Consider the following 21,184-nt stretch of genomic DNA (forward strand, 5'->3'; position numbering starts at 1 on the left):
ACGAAAGTGGTGAGTTAATGAGGAACAAACTGGGTCTTTCAGCTTTTATGCCGTTTGTTAGCAGGTAAGCTATTGCAGGTATAGTAAAGTGCCAGACTTTATGCTAGTCTTTGTCAATAACAGACTTCGATTTAATAGGTCTTTGAAATTAGATGAAGTCCAGCAGGAAATTCAAGGAGTTTATTGGAAAGCCACAGGAAGCCCAGCTGCAGCAGTGATGCTTGGGAAAAGAATGTCAATCTGTTTAACCAAAATTAGACATCTCTGTCTGTTTTTAAAAGGACTAAAGTTGGCTTTGATTTTGAGATGGTAGCAGTAGATTTGGCTGGTAGATTAACTTCGGTTGTCACGACATTTGAGAATGCAAAGTTACGTAAAAAGTGATGTCATGGGGTACGTAAAAGAAAATGACCAGCTGTGAAGTGATTCATTGCTAATTGAGTTGGCCTAAACACTTTATAGTCTGCCACTGTTCAACTGAAAAGGAGTGTTGATTGCTTGGGTTGATGTTGCTTCTCCAGCCAAAATGAATATTTATCATGATTGCCTTGTCAGACCAGCAATAATTTTGTTTTGTATGTGTGCATTTTTAAATTAGTCTTTAACTGTGAACTGGTAAGTTGTGGTATATTTATGGTTTTGAGTTAACTGAAAATAAATACAATCCCATCTGTACTTGTCTACCAGTGGGGAATGAAATTCCCAGCAATGTGGATATAGTGGTACTTTAAAGTTGACTCTTGATTGGTTGATCTAATGATGTTTTGTAAACCACATGTCTGAATTTGATTAAACTTGGCATACCATACAAGAAAGTATTCCACATACCATGAGTGTAGGTCATTATTATATGGATAACTTGTTGTTTATCTGCAAATGATGCTAACTAGCTCAGGTGCTATGTAAAATGAGATTAGTGGCTGTTGTTGGCACTCTGCTTGAGAGGCTAGGAACTGAATGCTAGGGGTACTCAAGTCAGAACTGATGTATACTTCCAGAGCTGCGAGTTGCAAAGCTTGAATTGCAGAATAATTGGTAATGGCTAAACATTAAATAAATATTTAATAACAACTCTTTAACATTTAATGTTTAAACTGGACTCCCCTAGTCTTTTAAAGTGGGTAGACATGTATACAAATCTTCCATTTACATTACGTCCGGATCTGGTTTTTGCTAAGAGAAGCGTTGTGCCTAATTTAATCATCGCCTTTTTACCTTTTAGCATGCTGGCAGACAAATTGAACATGACACCTGAAGAGGCTGAGAGATGGATAGTTAACCTAATTCGCAACGCTAGGCTAGATGCAAAAATAGATTCAAAACTGGTAAGGTTTCAAGTATTAAGAACATTTGTGTTTTTTTTTTTCAAATTGAGCATTTCAAACAGTGATTATGAATGTTTCTTTTTCCATTTTGCCAGGGTCATGTTGTTATGGGCAACAATGCTGTATCACCCTACCAGCAAGTGATTGAAAAGACAAAGAGCCTTTCTTTCCGCAGTCAGATGTTGGCAATGAACATTGAGAAAAAAATTAACCATAACAACCGGAATGAGGTGAGAACACTGTTTTAAATTTTAAAATTGAAAGATAGTCATTTCAGAAATTAAATGCAGAATTAATTTAATACGAATGTGAAATACTTTTTGTAGCCAGTTATTTTGTTAGTCTTTACTCCTAACTGATTTTATATAGTAGATGTTTGTAGTACTGAACATCTGCTTTTAAAGTTTTGACATCTCAACATAAAATGAACCAGTTTTAATTGGTAAGTCAGCTATGGAGAATGTACACTAAAAGCATAGCCTATTTTTTTTACTTCAATGCTCAATATAAGAAGCTGTAGCAATTTATGCATTATTGCAGTAGGTATCTTTTGAAATTTTAAATCACCTTCTAAATTGTTTGTTATTGTTGTAAAAGCAGTACACTTAATTTAATATTATAAAAGCACTCTTAAGAAATCCAGCAATTGGAGAAACTAGTTGCTAACAAATTACACATTATTTTTAGATCTTTTAGTCCACAGGCTGTTAAGCAATTATATATGAAGCTTTTACTTTGCAGTCTAGCATGTTGACATGGTTCTTCAAGTAGTTAAAATTGCCTTTAAGTTTTGATTTGCCAAATTGTTGTTGTTTTATTTGTTGTTTTAAATCTTTTTTTTTTTTTTAAATGTGAATATAATACCAAGTTTTCTTGTTTGTTTTACAGACGCCCAACTGGGCTGCTCAAGATTCAGGATTTTAATAAAAAAAATCTGAAATGTTTAAAAAGTGGTACATTAGCCACAAGGTAATCTTAGTGTTCTTTTTTTTTTCTTCCAAATTTCAGTTCTTATACTGCATCTGTTTTTAGAAAGGACCATGTCTTGCATTCAACAAATTACTGTCAATAAAAAGAGTCAACAGAATTGTTTATGTTCATGCATTGTGTGTTTTGTTTTTACATAATATAAACTGTACTTTTTGAACAACTTTTCGAATGTTTTAACCACTCCGGGTACTTCAAAACACAGAGCACGGTAACATGCTGTACCTGCGTACGTCAAGGTTTGCCATCTATTCTATGGGGTTTCTTTCAGCCTGATCTTTAGCAGTGTGCTGTAAAGGCTGTGTTGGTGCTATGGAATGCTGCTTTTCTTTTATTGCAGTTGTGGGTGGGGGGCTTGTCTGCTGACATTTTTATCCAATCACATTTTGTCCAAAAATCCCTTTCATCTGAGTGCATTGAGAAGAATGGTGGAAGATACAGAAGCAAACCATCTGTGATCTAAGGAGATGTATACTTTAATTTTGATACAGTTTATTTGCAGTATTACTTGTTTACTTTTATTTTATGTTGGTATAACTTGCTTGCTATTACGGCAAACTACATACGTCAACATACAAGATCGAAAACCAAAGGAGGCTGTGTGGTCCAGTGGTTAAAGAAACAGGCTTGTAACTAGCAGGTCCCTGGTTCAAATCCCAGCTCAGCCACTGACTCATTGTTTGACCCTGAGCAAGTCACTTAACCTCCTTGTGCTCCGTCTTTCGGGTGAGATGTTGTTGTAAGTGACTGCAGCTGATGCATGGTTCACACACCCTAGTCTTGTATCTTTCAAAGCTCTTTGTGATGGTGGTCTACTATGAAAGGCACTATATATAAATAAAATAATGAAAACATTTTTTAAAAGGTTTTATTTTGTGTACACACACAGTGGAATTCAGTTTATCCGCGCGCTTGGGGAGACAGGTCCACAAATGTGTGAAATCTGCAGATAAATGAGGTGCCATTGCGTGTGATTAGAATGCATGAATAAAATACAGAAACTAGTAATGTAACCAAATTAGTGTTTACTGGAGATGTATACAATACAAAATACAGAAGAATGTTTTAAATTAGTTACTTTTGACACTGTTACTCTTAGCGAAATTAAAGTGTGATACACCTCCAACCCTGTTTTCCTAGCTTTTTCTGCTACCAAAAAAATAAATAGTTCAAAGCTATAAGACATTATATGACGGGAATAAGCTGTTCAGCCCTTCAGAGCTCACAATTTAATAATTCACAACTGTAAGTCTTTTTTTTTTTTTTTTTTTTTTTTTTAACCTTGAGAAAGTCCATCGTAGTCTTTTGTTTCAGTGAGGCAAAATATTTGCTGGGATTCAAAAAGTAACTGCCTCGAACTAATTTTACCTTCTGCAGTTCATACAAAGAAATGAATCCTCCCATCTGTAGCGCTGCTATCTTTGTGTCAACTCCAGGTTTTAGACTGGCGCATGCATGGGAGTGTGTGCACTGTGCCGGTACCCGCCATTCAGTAAGATATATATATATATATATATATATATTATATATATATCATATATAGATAATATATATATATTATTATATATATATCTAACGTGTGTGTGTGTGTATATATATATATATATATATATATATATATATATATATATATATATATATATATATATACACACACACACACACATACAGTGCCTATAGAAAGTCTACAACCCCTTGAACTTTCTTCACATTTTGTTGTGCGAGTGCCTCAGAGTTTCAAGCATTTAAATAAGGATTTTTTTCCAGTTATCTGCACACCATACTCCACACTGTTAAGGGGAAAAGTTATATATTAAAAACACAAACATGAAAGATCATAATTTGATAAGTCTCCACCCCTCTGAGTTAACACTTGGTGGAAGCACCTTTGGCAGCAATTACAGCTGTGAGTCTGTTGTGATGGGTCTCTACTAACTTTGCACACCTAGATTTGGCAATATTTGACCATTCTTTACAAGTGTTCAAGCTCTGTCAAGTTCCTTGGACAGCAAACTTCAAGTCATGCCACACATTTTCAGTTGGATTTAGGTCGGGTCTCTGACTGGGCCAGTCGAGGACATTTTTACCTTTTTGTTCCTTAGCCACTCCAGTGTAGCTTTGGCTATGTGCTTTGGGTTGTTGTCATGCTGAAAGGTGAACTTCCGTCCCAGTTTCAGCTTTCTTGCAGAGGGCAACAGGTTTCCCTCAAGGACGACTTTGTACTTTGCTCCATTCATTTTCCCTTCTATCCTGACAAGAGCCCCAGTCCCTGCCGATGAGAAACATCCCCATAACAAGATGCTGCCACTACCATGCTTCACAGTAGGGATGGTGTTCTTTGGGTGATGTGTTGGGTTTGTGCCCAAAATAAAGCTTTGCATTTAGGCCAAAATTCCATTTTAGTTTTGTCAGACCACAAAACTTTTTGCCATGTGGCTACAGAATTTTTTGCTTACTTCAAATGGGATAAAAGGTGAGCTTTCTTGAGCAATGGCTTCCTTCTTGCCACTCTACCATACAGGCCAAATTTGTGGAGTGCTTTGGATGCACACTTTGACCAGTTTTGGCCATAAAAGCATGTAGCTCTTGCAAAATTACCACTTGGTAGCCTCTGATCAGTCTCCTCCTTGCTCGGTTATCCAGTTTGGAGGGACGGCCTGATCTACAAAGGGTGTTGGTGGTGCCATACACCATCCACTTCTTAATAATCGTGTTGACTGCTCCAAGAGATATTCAAGGCCTTATATATATATATACATATATATATATACACATACACCCATCCCGATCTGTGCCTTTCAACAACTTTGTCCTGGAGGTCTTTTGAAAGTGCCTTGGTGCTCATTGTTGAGTCTTTGCTTTGAAATGCACTACCCAGCAGAGGGAACCTACAGGAACTGCTGAATTTATCCTGAAATCATGTGAATCGCTACAATTTAACACAGGTGGAGGCCACTTGGTGTGTAATTTTGAAGGTGATTGGTTACACCTGAGCAAATTTAAGATTGCTATTACAAGGGTGGTGGACACTTATCCAACCAAACTATTTCAGTTTTTATTTTTAATTAAATTTCTACAAATTTCTAGAATTTTTTTTTTTTCTTTCATTTGGAAGTTGTGGGGTTGATAAATGAAAAAACTAAACTATTTTAATTCCAGGCTATAAGACAACAAAAGGTGAATTTTGAAAGGGGTGTAGATTTTCTAGAGGCACTGCGTGTGTGTGTCTAGATAGATAGAGAGAGATCATTGATTTGATTTTCTTTTTATAGTTATTTTAAGTCATTTCAAAATCTGGTACCTGCCATGCACCTTTTTACATCAAGAGTTGAAGGGGTTCAAGTAATTATTGACTTAAGGAGATGCTGTTTCTTGATGAATTTAATTGGTGTTACTGAATTCTAGTACCACTACAACATTACTGTGTTTGGCTTGACCCTCTGTCCCTGTCTTCACTTACATCACCAGGCAATGTAGGTATCACACATCTAACTGCATTTCGACATACTACTCAAGTATCTTACCTACTGTGCTAAGAGAAGATTTTCCACACACAGGTAAAAGTTCATGCCACTGACTGTCTAAAGGCTACCATTACATCACTGCACTTTTGTCAACACAGGTACTGTTCCTCTGATATTTGTGAAGCTAACCTGACTTCTTTTCCTTCTAATGTATTTAACCATTGTGGTTCTTTTTGAGAGCTTGGTCTTTCACCATCTATCTAAATATCAGCAAGTGTCCTTCTGAAGAAATGTAATGACTGAAAATTGCCACCGTTTCACAACACAGACATGTGAGACTAGAGTGGCAGTCAAATGACATGACCCAAGGAAGTTAATTAAAAGATTTTTAATCATGTAACCTTTTTTGTCATGTAACCTGGGGGGGGGGGGGGATTTAAATGAAATTGTTTGTGCTAATCTGTTACCCTTATGTTTTGTTTAACCCAACAACACACTTCTATTGAGAAAAATATTTAATTAATTAGCATTGTGTATGCTGAAGAAAAATAATAAGACATCATTGCAAGATCCTGCAAATGAAGCTCCAGGACTGCACACAGCCCTTTTCATTTACAAACATTCTCTCTGCTTAAGATCCCAGCATTTTATTTGTATGCACAAGTTCAAGCACCTATGCTTTCTTATGTATGGATGTGATAGTTTGACAACATATTGTCTAATTGTGAACAAACGTGTTAAGGGGTTTCTTTGGCACAAGTTATTGAGTATCATAATCTGGTTATGTGGAGACTATATGTTGCACTTGCATGTTTTCATATGTACAAAATTGCTTGGATGCAGTGGTGATGAAACTTACAAAGGGCATTATTTAACAGATTATTGATGATGGTATCAGAATCTGGGATTAGAAGCCATCTGTATGTCAAACTAAAATGTTTCCATTTTTCTATATATGACTTTGTGTTTATTCTATGAATGGATATACAGCACGCTTCTTGGCAAAAGTAACTTCACAACTTTTTTAAAGAAACAAATTAAATTTTTTTTTTTTTTTTTAATACGCCATTTTACAATTCAAAATAAAGCTACATAACTGTATGATTTTAGAGAGAGAAATTCTATGGGATGCTGCTGTAGTATCAAGATAATAATGTATACTGTGTGGCCCTTGGAACTACTCTGCATGCCCCAGAGGCTTGTATATTCCCAGATTTAGATTGTTAACAGCAGACAGATATTGGTCTGGTCATTGGACATTTAATTTCAACTCCAAAGTAAACCATCCTGCTCCTAATGTACCTTGTCTCTTAATGTTTGCTGACTGTTTGTTTTTGTGTGAGATTTTAGTTGCTTTTCTATGTCACATTGAAAGTTCTTTATCACGAGAGCTGCCGCTGTGTGTATTGAAAGACGAAGTGCCACACCTAGTGGTCAAAGAAGGAACACAGTTTCAACAAATTGTATTTCTTTACAGGTGCACCCCTTCAGGATTTTCCAATGCCCACTTTAAAATGTTTCTACTTTGCAGCTGTATAAAACAAGATTCGCAAGTAACTTTTTTTTTCTTTTTTCCTGTTTCATAGCGGCTAAAATATAATAATATTATTCAAACAGCAAGTTTAAGACATCGTAAAGTATGGAATGCTGAGGAAAAAATGTTCTGCTTCAACTAGACGTTTTCTCTTTAACATTTTTACCTCCAAATTTAGTTGGACTACTATAAAATTGTAATTGTTGTCATTGATTTGTATCAGCTGCTCGTGTCTGAATGGTTCCGGTTCTCAAATGTTGGAAGCCAGTAATGTTAAGTAATAATCGCTTATAACTATTGTAACTTTGTATGTTCTTGTACTAGTTATCTTTGGGCAGGATACAATTTTAAGCAAACCCTCGTGAATCTATATACGCCACTCTGTGTGTGGGGGTGTGGGGGTGCGGGGGTGGGTGGGGGGGGAGAACGGGGAGAACTACTAGCCTTAAACGCGATGTCTCTGGCAAATCTTATTTTTAAAAAAAGTTTTCCCTTTCAAAAGAACAAATTGAACACCATGTTTTTGTCCATGCGCAACTTAAGTCCTTGCCACCTCATATCGATGTACACATAACTCCTAAACTTAACTCCAAACCAAACTCGCTAAACTAACATTGTTATTTCAACCGTTTGTTTGCGGCCTACTGGCTATTAAACCCGACGTTCTCTGCCTGAACTGAAAGGTAATACGCATTTATATTTTGCTCAGTATTTCATGAATTCACAAATTCTGTTTTTTCCTCACTTTTTTTTTTTAAATTACATATTAAAGGTTAACGACGAAAACAATGTGGTAGCATTTTCTATTTTTGAGTGCGTGTGAGTTAAGCATACAGTAGCCCGTCCAGGTGCTACAGATACTCAATGCAGTCTCGACTCCTTTGTAGTCCCGTTGTGGATTTGTGTTCAGGGCACGCCCCAGGTGCACCAGCCACCAATCCCAAGCAGACACGGCTTCCCGCTCTCGATCCCTTAAAGTTACAGCATCTCGTCCCTTGAATCTGCCAACCAAACAGTGTTGCCACTTGGGGGGGGTGGGGGTTCTCCAATCTCCGACGTCCACGAACACCTGCCTCATTGAACTGTTGACCTTGGGTGACAGAACCTTCCAGAGCACAGCTACAGCAAGCTCAAAGTTATTACAATATAATTACAGTTTTGTGCTTTATCGACACTTGTCATTTTGTATGCTGTGTGTAAAACGTGGCTATTTATAAAGTTGGTCTTCATTAAAAAACGAAATCTCAGAAACACATGTTACGCTTACTGGAAGTTTACCCTTAAGCATGTGTTGATATAATTAACACAGCAATCACTTGGTTAATGCCAGAATAACAATTGACAAGCATGACTATTTAATGAAGTTACCAGACTTGGAGTTCATGGCATCATAGCAGTTTCTTTTTAAGATTATTCTTTGTGTGTAATATTTCAGCGTCACCCTTATCTGTTGCAATGATTAGTACAAAAAATATCTAAAGCGATCCAAAAAAGAATAAACGACAGTAGACTACATTATGGATACGTGGTAATTTTGAACGTGTACATTCAAAATAGCACATATTTTCTATTAAGTTCAATTGACACCGCATGTGCTGCTTATGCATTGGTGCAAATGTATGATTCCTCAAGGGTTCGAGGGTTGGGCAAAGTTAGACTGTTGTGAATCAGTATTTAGAAAGTAGACGCACAAAATAAAAACAAAACAAAAAAAAAAAAAAACATTTTATAGCGGCATGTAAGGTAGTTATGCTGTACTTCACACTTATATATATATATATATATATATATATATATATATATATATATATATATATATATATATATATATATATATATATCTCTATATAATCTTATAGAAAACGTGTATAAGTTTTTATTGTGTCAGTATACAGTTTATATATTATAAAAAAGTGCACATTTTTAAAAAATAACTTGACTATCCAGCTATATTTTTGAAAACTTAGCGGGCGCTAGGACCTATAGGGGTCCTTTTTAGTGAGTGTACTACAGATGTGGTACCAGAAACAGCATGTGTCATCTTCAAAATCTTGAAGGGGGAAAAAAAAAAAAAAAAAAAAAAATCGTGACTCTTCTGCTGGCCAGAAGGGGCTCGAAATGAGAAATCCCACAGATCTTAAAGCATCACGTCACAGGACTGGTTATATAGAAAAAGTAGACCCAGAGCATCAGGACCAGCAGTGGTACTTAGCCTTAGCAGAACGCAGATGTAACAACTACAATCAGTGAAGCCTTCGTGTTTCTTCAAAATACTCAGTGGAGAGCAACTGTAACCGCAATTTATGACAAGAACATCGCGTCTTGAAAAAGCATCGGTTTCTCAACAGCTATCGTGCAAGATAAACAGATTTTTTATTTTATTTATTTTTTAAACATAATAGGTTTACCGGTCCCTCTGCCCTAACTTCATACGAGGGATGCTGTATGACCCAGCCACTCATTGGATTTCTGAAAGGGGTTATATACTTAAAAGTGGACATATCCAAAATATATGCAGGTATTATTTTTTTTAAGTATTTAGTTTTATTTAAATGGTTATGATTATATTGACTGCGCTTTTCGTTATATATTTCTCGAAACAATACTGGTACAATGGATCTGTTTGTGGTCATCACTGCGAGTAAATATTCAAGGTATCCACTGATGGCACTACAATGGTAATATAAATATAATGCTCCTAAATTTGCTACGTTTGATTCTGCGCGTGTAAACGTTGTATTTAAATATAGATGTTGTAACTTTATCTACGTAACAATGCACGTAAATAACCGTAATTGACCGAATACCTTGTTGAACTTGTGATCAAACCCATTTTTCACACCAAGTAGTTTCAGGTTCTAATTTGATTACTTTTATTCCTTGTGATCTCAAATGACGTCTGTCCTGTTACTTTCTCTTTTTTCAGCATAAGAAGTGATGCTTTAAAATTCGGCAAAGCGTTTTCCCACATCATAAAATGGTCTTTGCAAGAGGTGTGAAGATATGTTCACTCCCCCCATCTAATGCGTGACACCTTGGAATCGAGACTTCTATCTGAACTTCTGCCTGCTTTCTGGATAAGGCTATATTACAACAGAAAATTTGGAGAAAGCACGCTCTCTCTATAAAGAAGAGGCATACACATTTTCAATTTCTAAGTAGAGGAAATACAGCCGCCCAAATGCAGTTTCGACTTTTCTCCTTTGCTCTTATTGTCCTCAACTGCGTGGAGTATAGTCACTGTCAGTCGAATCGCTGGAAAAGGAGCAAGAGAGGTTAGTACACTTTTGCACTTCTGTTAACTCGTAGTGTTGTCACTTGCATATCATACCGTTTCTGTATCATATTCTGTGGGGTCTGGATCGTGTCTATTAAACAGCAAAACATACCTATTAACAGATTGTCAGAACATTACAGGAGTGAGCACTATCATTTACTGTCTTTTGTTTAAACATTTTTTTACTAAGATTAGTTGAGAGCAAATCGTTTAATACCTCTACTATATATATGTACAAATTATACATTAGGGAAACAGTGGCATGCAAGTTATGATCTATTCTTTCATGATTGGCATTTACTTTTGTATGAGTTCTAAGTAGGCAGACAACCTGTACGTTTACATTAGGACCACGCTGACTACCTGCTAAAAGTACTGATAACCCTAAAGAGGTACACTTACAGTAAAATACTTGCCCGTTCATATAGCCTAGTGTGCTGTGATTCAAGCAACATTTGGTTTTGCAGTTTAATAACATTGTTAAAATAATAAACCATGCAGTATTCATTTTAATGTGCTTCAACTTTAAGAGGAATATACCCGAGGCACGGTACACACATTACATCTAGAAATGACTTCAGTACAGGATATACCTGGTACTATACCTGCATTCATGGGCATTATTCTGTCCAGGTATGGCTATCATAACGGGGAATTAGAAGAGCTAATCAAATTTAAAGACAACGAAGATCTTACCAGATATGACGCTACTGCAAGCAGAATTTGCCCAGTAATGTCTACAAAACACTATATAAGCAGAACGATCTGTTGTTAACCCTGCTGCATTGAAAGCACGCCCATGTGTTGATGTAGGTAGCCTGATGCAAACTGTCTGTTTCCGTGTCATTAACTATAGTCCGACCGTAACTTATTCTTTAAACACTGATTTACGTCAATGTGCCAGATATGGCTTAATTTGCGTTCTTCCCGTGGCGTTTGAAGTCCACATAGTGTTAAAGCAGAGACAAGGAAAGAAAACCCAACTGTTCTAGGAAACAAGCAGCCTGTTTAAATTCAGTGCAGCCGGGCACGTCCTCGTGCTCAATACAACAGTCGGTGGTGGTTCTGGATAACATTTAGCTGGGATTATATACATATGCTCACCCTTTCTGTTAATCTGTTAAAATAATTCCATATGAAACCATACTAATATAGTAACTAAGTGAATTTAACTGTTTTCATTAGCCTGATTACTTCTAAGAAGGAGACCATCATTTGCCTAGTTTGCTATATCTAAATAACGCCTTTATTTAAAGCAGTTAAATTGGTTATTTTAGAATCTATTATTAATTATTATACACATTGTATTTAGAGTTTAGCTACTATTATACTAACGCATAAATAAGTATGCATTTAGAGAACCCATGTGGTTTGCCTGCCTCACTACAGTCAAAACTAAGATTTGTTTAAAACATGCACCATATTTTGCCATCAGTTTTATTTATATGGTATGTTTATTATAGAAATCTTGTGGATAGTATGTATGACCTCTGATCTACGGTAAAAAGAGAAAAAAAAAAGAATTATATATATATATATATATATATATATATATATATACACACACACACACACACATATACACACACTCAACTCTGTTTTGCCAAAGAAAGACCGCTGTGAGTGATGTTTGAAATATGTACCCCTTAAGATGTGCCCTTAAAGTGGTGTGTGTGTGTGGGTACATTTTTGAGTAGGCAGGAAAGTAGAATGTCATGTTGGTTTAATTTTTGAAGTACTTTACAACAGATGGTTTGCAGAGTTTTTGCATTTTCGGTGACAGGATCATAATGCACACAAGTGCCCCTATCTGTGCCAACAAAGGGGATACTATGTATTTAATTAAATGTGGAACTGCTTACTGCAGTGACTAGACAGTGCAGACTTGCTAGTGCTGCTGTGTTTGCCTCAGGACTCAGCTTAAGGATAGGGTTGTGGGAGTAACTTAATGAATGGAGGATCACTCCCGATTATATGAATTGGCCCTCTACAAAACCCTAAGCCTGTTTTAATTGATCTTATATCCAGTGATTTGTGCAGTGGGTGTGTGCATAACAACTGGCCTTCCTGAAGCTGATAGATTCAGTTCTTCAGCAAATAAAGATTAAATAAAGATTAAATTGCCCAACATCCAATAAACAAAACCTGAAGTTTGATTTCTCACTTTTTCTGTACAAATCTGAAATAGTTTGTTATCCTGCTTCTTAGCATGTTGTAATAAAATGATGAATATGCATTGCATATACTATTTAAAGGGGAACCTCTATTCCAGTTGTACATTCTTCCACTGCCCATCTGCAAATAATCTGGCAATCACTGCATGCAGTCACATTTCTTCTGGTATTCTGTTTTTGTGTTAAGATTTTGTGATCTCAGATGCTGCATAATATAATTTTCTTAACGGGATCAAATTCTTGGCAGAGGTGAAGTAGATAAGTTCATACAGAACAAATGGACCACTTCGCCTAAGTTTAAAGATGAACCAAAGATAAATAGTGAAAAGAAAAGATCTGTGTATTGTAATGTCAGGTTTGCTCAGTTTGTCCTGCTGGACATTCTTCAGAAGGGAACCATGCATAATATGGTAAGCACTGCAAACCTTGGATTGATATCAAAATCTAAAGTGTCTAGTTCTTGCACCATTTTAATATTTCTTGAAACCTGTTATCATAGTTTTACAATCAGTGCTGGGCTAAATCTGTACCATAAGTTAATATAACTGCAAGTAGTTCAGGCTGCTCAAACTGTGCAAAATGATATCTATTTGCAGAAAGCTGTTTTGGAAGCACATTTTACAAATACTGTTTACCAAATTGCTAATTATAATAAATGCTACTATGAAAGGGTCCTGGACTATTTCTTGACTATAATGATATTACTGTAGTATAATCTACTGTTGAATTGGTTTATACCTGTTTGGATACTCACTCAGCTTTCTGATTGGCTACAGTGGTCCAAAACCGCAAAACTTTACACATATGTGATTCTTTATTCAAACGGGTCCCGTTGCTGTTAAAATTCATCAACAAGTGTCAGTAGTCGTTTCAGTTTAGGGCACTCGGGAGTCTTGGGCCGTGGTACAACGAATATTTATATCTTCAAGCATATGTGCAAATGGGCATTTAAGGTTAAGTATGGTCATTGGCATTTGGTGGGAGTCTGATTCTCCAGGTCAGATAAATTGTGGGTTTCTCAAACACTCTGAATTGCTCAAGTAAAAGTGTGTACCTTTGTCCTGAGAGAGATACCTAAGGGCTCTGTACAGAGGCTAGTTTTATAGTTTAAATATTTAGCAGGTTGTGGCCAGTTTATGGTGTATTATATGGAGCCCATTTTGACATTGTTCTGTGTAAGAGGGTGGGGGTGGGGGTTTGATATATTTAACCTTCATGTGAATGTTCTACTGCTAATAAAAGCCACATTGCATCATGGTTTACCCACCAGTATCTGATCCTTACTCTTGTCTTTTACTTTGTGTGCACTACCTCATTTACACCGCAGGGGCCAGTCGTGCCACATTAGCACAAGGATTGATCCTGCAAACATTCATTCTAGAAGTTGGATATTGACTAATGCAGAAACTTATTTGGCGATGTTAAAAACAGACAACATGTCGTGTTGGCAGGAGATGTACAGTAACCACAGCACTTACCTTTATCCACACTCTGTTAGTCATATTTCAGTTGTCCTTTCAGCCTATCAGGTTTACACAGCTTAGTGGTGACCAATCAGAATATAATATGTAAATTATACGAAGACCATGGAACTCACTTTGCAATCTTCAAGCCCTGTCTACTTGAAGCTCTGGAAAGTTTAATTGAAGACTGTCAATGAATTTGTGCAAACAGGCAATGGGAAGAGTTTTCCTCAACATCTGTAGACATTTTGAGATCCACCTGAGACATAGACTCTAGTGTAGATGCTCAGACTGTATCCAAGTTACATGATTTTTACTGTGCTTTACAAAGTTAAAATGCTATTTCTCAAAATTGACATGGTAAAATGTATAGAAAAGTTGGTGAAGTGTGTGCATCGATGCCAATTTCATGGGATATAGGTAGTAAATTAAACAGACACTCACAGCTTGTTTGTGTTTTGATAGATGGAATTATTGATTCAAGAACAGAGATTTGTAATTATGGTTCTTTGTAGAAATATGCCGTCATCAAGACTGTATTGTTCAGATTCCTGTTCAGAAAATATTCCATCAGGACAACCATGTTCTGTAGCTATTATGTTTTGAAAATAAGTTAATACAGTTTACAAATCAAAGCCTCTTATCAGTTTCAGCAGCTCAGAGATTGTGTTAAGGATATGATGCATTATTTATTTATTTGGCAGACACCTTTATCCAAGGCAACTGACAGGTGTTACAGGGCAGTACAGGGTTACAATGCAACATTAATATTTAAATACAGTATAGTTTACAGTAAGTGCAAATACTGTGTAATTCTACTAAAATACAATATAAAATAGGATGCAACAAGTTACAATTACAAAAAGTTATATCTACAATGACATATTAGTAGTGCAATAGTGCAAGGATAGTGCATCAGCTGAGGGTCCAGTAACGTGGTGCGTAGGTCAGACAAGTCCAGTGCATAGTAGTATAGGAGGGGTAGATCAAGAGATCAACAAGTGCAGTCGAAACAGGTGGGTCTTGAGGAATTATAAGACTTAACTCATGATGTGGCCCAATTGGTTATTGATTCAAATGCATGGATTTGTACAAGCAAATGGCAGAATCAGTATTGAATTTCATCAGCAACAAAAAAATAAATGCAACTGACTTTTTTATGGGACTATGACTGTATGAATGTTATTTATCGTGTTTGTATTTAGTTAGCATGCCTTTTGCAAGATATCTAAATCAAAGTAACTTTTTATAAAAAAAAGTTATTGCATGCCAAATCAGAAAAATATATGTACAGAAAGTACTCTCCTTAGTGCACAATACTTGAACAACCTTTATTTGAAATAAGTGTAATATTACTAATTTAAATAAAATGTCACCTCCAATAAGCGGTGTGCATTCTGGTCAGGATCGGTTACCCTACCCTTGCAAGTTTGAATTAATTGGCTGAAACTTCTAAACATCTCTTGGTTTCAATTAAGCTGAACCATCTCCTCCTTGACTATTTCACACATTCCAGTGCACACAATGTAAAATACCCCAGGACCGTGGTTTAGAAGTGATGGGTATTTCACTGTAAATTAGTTTGCCTTTCTGGTTCAGCATGAAGCCCATTCTGTAATATAAGGCAACTGTGACATTTCATTTTTTTTATTATTATTATTTGCTGGCAAAAAAAGAAACTGACCTTGGAGAGAGGGTCACTTTGAAGAAAATCACATGATATACTGCTGAATGCATACTGTGGTCTAAATGGATCATATTATGATCAAATGCTTATTGCTGTGGATTTTACTTTTATATAAAAGATGATATTCTGGCTTTTGTGGTAAACCATGCACTTTAAAAACATTGATCTTTATCTAGAAAAACAAAGAATCATGACATTTACATTTTATTTTCAAGTGAAATTTGGTTGTTGCCATAGACCTGAATAAATTGTAACATTGGAAATGTTGTATATGAGATGCATTCTTTGTCATGTCCTGGGTCGATGAATACTTGGTGCATGCTTATACCTATTTGTATAAAAACATAGAGGGTCGATGTAAGGATAGTGCTGCCAGAAAACTTGTTTAGATGGCGTAAAGTGGGACTTTAGTGGTCACAAAAAATGCATCATATGTAAAGAATGTTTTTCACCTGCCGCTATGCACCCGCTATAAAATTAGAATTTTACCATCATTGATCAATTTAAATGATATTGAAATGTATTCAAATGAAGAAAAGAGCGTGGAATTGGGCAGGGATCTGGAATACAAAGCGGCCGCAAACATTATAATGAGATGTAAGGATTTTGCCTTGTACTTGGGCAATTGCTGACCCTCCAAAAACACTGCACCTCCTCTGAAAAGGTGCAAACCATTGTAGAAGCAAGTAACTAACAGCTGTATAAAAGTACACACCTGCAGAGATCTGTCATTGGCCTGAGGTTGGCTGCTGTGATACATTTTTTGAAGCAGCGACGCTTGGCTCTTGTTGAGGACAGACAGGATAACATTCGGAGAAGAGCAAGACTGAGAAGACCCTCCATATTCAAACCCAGGGCCACTTTGTTTGGGATGGATTGTCCTCTCTGCTTGCCTCTGCAGCTGTATCAGCTGTGATGTGAATGGCAGCCCTCCTCCTGTTCCTGCTGCATGCCTGTGCTGCGTTGCGAGTTTCGCTTTTGTTCACCGAAGGTCCTGCCACCTTTTCATCACCTGGTTGACTGTCCTCCTGGTAACAGCATTGACTTGCTCCACTATAAAGGACCATATGACCTCTTTGGTAGCATAACTGATGTTGGCTTTTCTAAATAACTCAATTTCATGCTGAGTGACCTCAGCCGTAAGGAGTCTAGCATGATTGCAGCTCATTATTTGTGCATGTTGAGTAATTTGTGTTGCTTTTAAGTTTACATAGGCCACAGTGTAAAATAATTGCATGGCTGCTAGGCAAGTTGGATTTTGCAGCCACAATTGTTTGCACTGCGTCTATCCTTACACCAGCCCCGAAATGTCTTCAAACTGCATATAATAACAGTTCAGTATCATAGTCGAATTTAAATATATATATATATATATATATATATATATATATATATATATATATAAACATAAAAATTGTCCCATAGTGTCACATTAAACTCCTCTCAGGAGATCAATTGGACGTGGTTGAATACAATCAACATCACCTGAGAAGTACTCGAGCTCACCAAGGACTGACCTGAACTAGAGCTCAGTGTTTAGAATTTGTGTTCCTACCAGATCAGCTGCTAGTAGTTTTTCCATGTGCTGTTGTTTTGTGCCCACAATTTAACAATGAAAAGGTCAACTGAGTCCTTTTGCTTCAACTGAAGTAAAAAAAATAAAATAAAATGACATTCTTTGTCCTTATTTGTTGCAGCCTATTCCTTTTAATTACAAAAGTCTTACTGTTTTTTCACGACTCTAAGCTATATAAATTTTATCCATGTGAAATTGCTGGATCTGTGTAAACTAACTTTGCAGATGTTGGTATTAAAAACGAACAGGTCTTTTTTATGTTTCATACATATCTGATAAAATATATTGGAATATTTTCATGTTCTACAAAATATATTATATATATATATATATATATATATATATATATATATATATATATATATATATATATATATATATATATATATTTTCATGTTCTTTTAAAAAAAAAGAAAACCTCAAAAATATATATTCAAACAGATATGAATACCGGCTAATAACAAATTGACCCTCTAAAACCATTATTGAGTTAATTCTGTTCTTTCCATTTTGGTTAAGTGACACAAGCGCTGTTTTGTTTAAGTTGTACAGTAGATAGATACAACATCACCAATTGCAATACTATATTTCACTAAGCAAACTTAATACCAAGAACCACACACTGGTTAAGATATTTGGAAATGTAAATAGTTTTGATAGCCAAATCATACAAATTGCTTTTTAAACCACAAATGCAGCTTTGCTTTTTCAATTGGCAAACAGGATTTTCTTTTTAAATTAGTTTTTATAAAGAGCAATGATAGCATATCCCATATGTGCTGGTAATGCTAATTCTTAACAGATGTCTTAGTTCCAGGCTACATTTTACCACACTGTAAAAGTTAATTTTCGGAAATGTGAAATAAAATTGACTTATTATATACATTTTATAATATGGTAGGAAACGCTGGAGAACCAGTCCAAAAAATAGTGTTCTGTCTTGAGGTAATAGAGACTTTTGTAATATTGACCTATGTTTGTGTTTATATTATTGTGCATCAATAGCAATTATAACGTCATGAGTTTTCTTTTTATGCTACGGAGCATGGTGAGCCAGTTTCCTTCATTTGGTCCTGCGCCCCATTTTACTGAGCAGTACACTTTTTTACTTAGGATTTCTTCTGAGATGTGTGTTTGAGAAAACGAGAAACAAGTTATTTGTAGGATTATGTTGAATGACAAAACAAGCAAGCGTTGATTGAATATTGACAGGCGAGTCTTTGCAACAAAAAACAGACTAAATGGAACCGGTACTTTTAAAGACATTAAAAATATGCATGATGCCTTATCTCACTCTCTCTGTTAAAGCATCCTTTGCCTCAGCTGACTTTTAGGACAACGAAAGGATCCACAGAAGCTGACAGTATTTGTAAACTCAGTTGCTTTTATGCAGGAGAATCCTCCCCTAACCAACACGTCATCAGCAAACACATAAAGGCTCCGTGTGCTATTCTCTCATGTCGCTTCTTTTGTTTTGGCCACTCAGTCAAGCGCTGGGAAGCCAAAACGGGAGCCAACCGCTTAGAGTCTTAAGGAAGGGCTTCCTTCAGCTGTGGATTCCCTGAGGTTTCCCCCTAAACATTTTAAAATATGTGTGTAGGATTTTTTTCCTTACCTGAGTGCTGAGTGGTTTGTATTTAGTTCTTCAGGGTGCGTGGTCGGGTTGGAGAGGCTGGGCTCTTTCCCCCAGCGAAGTCATGCTCTGCGGGACGGGCCATGTCTCAGCCGCTCATTTTCATTAATTTCTTTAATATTTAGAGGGTAGGTGGCAGTGTACCACTGTGGGGTGCTTTAATCATTCATTATTATTTTTCAATTCATGGTTTGGCGGCCTCATATTTTGGGGGGAGGTGGTTCATAGCCACTTCCTAGCTGCAGCAGTGGGATGCATGTATTTGTTCATGTTTTTCCAGCCGGCCTCACGCAGGTAGCCTTTGCGCACCCACGGACACCGCTGAGCACCCCTCACAGTAATCAGGCCCAGAGCTCCCATCACAGTTCACTAAACCATCTGCAATTACAATCAATAAATCTCATCCGTGGTGGATTCTCCATGCTGAAATTAAATGTTTTTGTCCACCCCCTCCTGCTGTGATCACTGGATGTTCCTGAGAGGCACATTTACTTGATGTTCTCTGCCATTTCTGACAAATATATATAATATATTTATATATAGATAGATATATATATATATATCTATATATATATATATATATATATATATATATATATATATATATATCATATATAAGCTCTCCCGAACCAATTCGTGTCAGACCACATATTGTTCATATTCCCTAAGTCTTGTTTATATGGAAATACAAAAGGGGAAAGAGTATACATTCATTTTGTGTATCTTAATTGGAAGCATATGCCAATCTATTAATGTATGTAACAATTTTCAAACAGAAATCTGCACTACTGAGCTCAGAGGTCTCTACTGGCACCTAGTATATGGCTTGCAGTCATTAGCTACGCTGTGCAAAGTCAGCAGACTTTTATCCCCCCCTTATAACCCCTAAAGAGGAAAAACCTTTCACCTAATAGATGAGGAAAACCACGACCAACGTTGCACTTGAGATCTGGAAACTTTCCACAGTGCTGGAGGGGAGTTGAGATCCCAGCCCAGATGTTTGTGACGGGATGAAGTGGCACAGGCTTCTTATGCAGACTTTGCAGGATTTTCATTCATTACATAGATAACGCTTTACTGCATGAAGCTTCCACAGTTGCTCGCTTCAAATCAACTCTCAAGACCCACTTGTTCTCTCTTGCTTTCCATGCTGTTTAAGCCTGATATCAGTTATTAGCTGATGTCTAAATTGCTATTTCAGATTTTTCACTTTGTTATGGTTCCCGTCCTAGCCTTGTATTTATTATACTATGCCTTGTATTTCATTGTATTTAATGTATTGCATTGTTTTCACTGTTTAATATGTTATGTATTTTTTTCTCACTTCTTGTAAAGTGCTTTGTGATGGTGGTCCACTATGAAAGGCGCTATATAAAATAAATATTGATTGATTGATAAATAGATTCATCACTCAAGTATTGCCTTGTGCATTTATTGAAGGCTATACTAAAAGGTATACTGGCCCAGTTGTTGGATACCAAGTTGAGGTGGTAGTATGTTTTAAACAATTGTATTTACAGAGAACCTTTTTAATGAGGCAACAGTGTCCTGAACACTGTTAGTTGAGTTACTAAATGACTTGAGACCGTGCAGAAGATTGCACATCTTTTTTGTTCATTCTAACTGTATTACTCGCCAAAGTAATATGAAACTGAGAAGCCTGCTGAAAACACAAAATGTGTCTCTGTCGATTGGAAATATTTACTTACTCGTGTCACACAGGCTCTGTCTTGCAGTGCAAGTCTCTAACTTTATACAGATGGACACAGTTTTTCATTTGTTTGTATGGGACCTCTAATTATGCTTACACACCACATCAAAATGGGGCTCAGAGGAAGTGTGCTGGTCAGATATAATAAAATGTCTCAGAGCACAACTTGTCTGTATTATAAGAGTACAGGGTGGATTGATTTAACAGCAGTGTTGCCATTGTTTTTCCTCCTGTGGTAACTAAAAAGTTACCAAATGGCCATTTGTCATGTTTTATTTGACCATTTCAGCTTTACATTCTATGTGAAACTAACCCTTATAACAAATAAAGATACTCTCTACAGTACATGAGTC

The 21,184-nt window shown here is 36.4% G+C and overlaps 2 protein-coding genes across 3 annotated transcripts in view; both read left to right on the forward strand.

The window, feature by feature from the left end:
• The window catches only part of eif3eb (eukaryotic translation initiation factor 3, subunit E, b), a 48,212-nt gene extending 45,800 nt beyond the window's left edge, over positions 1–2,412 (forward strand). Inside the window, exons 11-13 of the mRNA XM_041248660.1 lie at positions 1,223–1,325; positions 1,421–1,555; positions 2,214–2,412. Of these exons, the coding sequence (XP_041104594.1) occupies positions 1,223–1,325; positions 1,421–1,555; positions 2,214–2,249 (274 nt within the window). The 3' untranslated portion in view covers positions 2,250–2,412. The remainder of the gene's footprint in view (positions 1–1,222; positions 1,326–1,420; positions 1,556–2,213) is intronic.
• A 6,859-nt stretch (positions 2,413–9,271) lies between these two features.
• LOC121314916 (R-spondin-2-like) overlaps positions 9,272–21,184 on the forward strand; it is a 56,429-nt gene continuing 44,516 nt past the window's right edge. The window contains exons 1-2 of one of the 2 annotated variants that reach the window (XM_041248661.1): positions 9,272–9,828; positions 10,237–10,585. In XM_041248661.1, the coding sequence (XP_041104595.1) occupies positions 10,492–10,585 (94 nt within the window). In that variant the 5' untranslated portion in view covers positions 9,272–9,828; positions 10,237–10,491. Of the gene's footprint in view, positions 9,829–9,861; positions 9,989–10,236; positions 10,586–21,184 lie in introns of those variants that run through there. The other variant, XM_041248662.1, reaches the window with a different exon arrangement.

The sequence above is a fragment of the Polyodon spathula genome, chromosome 4 (genome assembly GCF_017654505.1).
Source record: "Polyodon spathula isolate WHYD16114869_AA chromosome 4, ASM1765450v1, whole genome shotgun sequence".
Lineage (NCBI taxonomy): Eukaryota > Metazoa > Chordata > Actinopteri > Acipenseriformes > Polyodontidae > Polyodon > Polyodon spathula.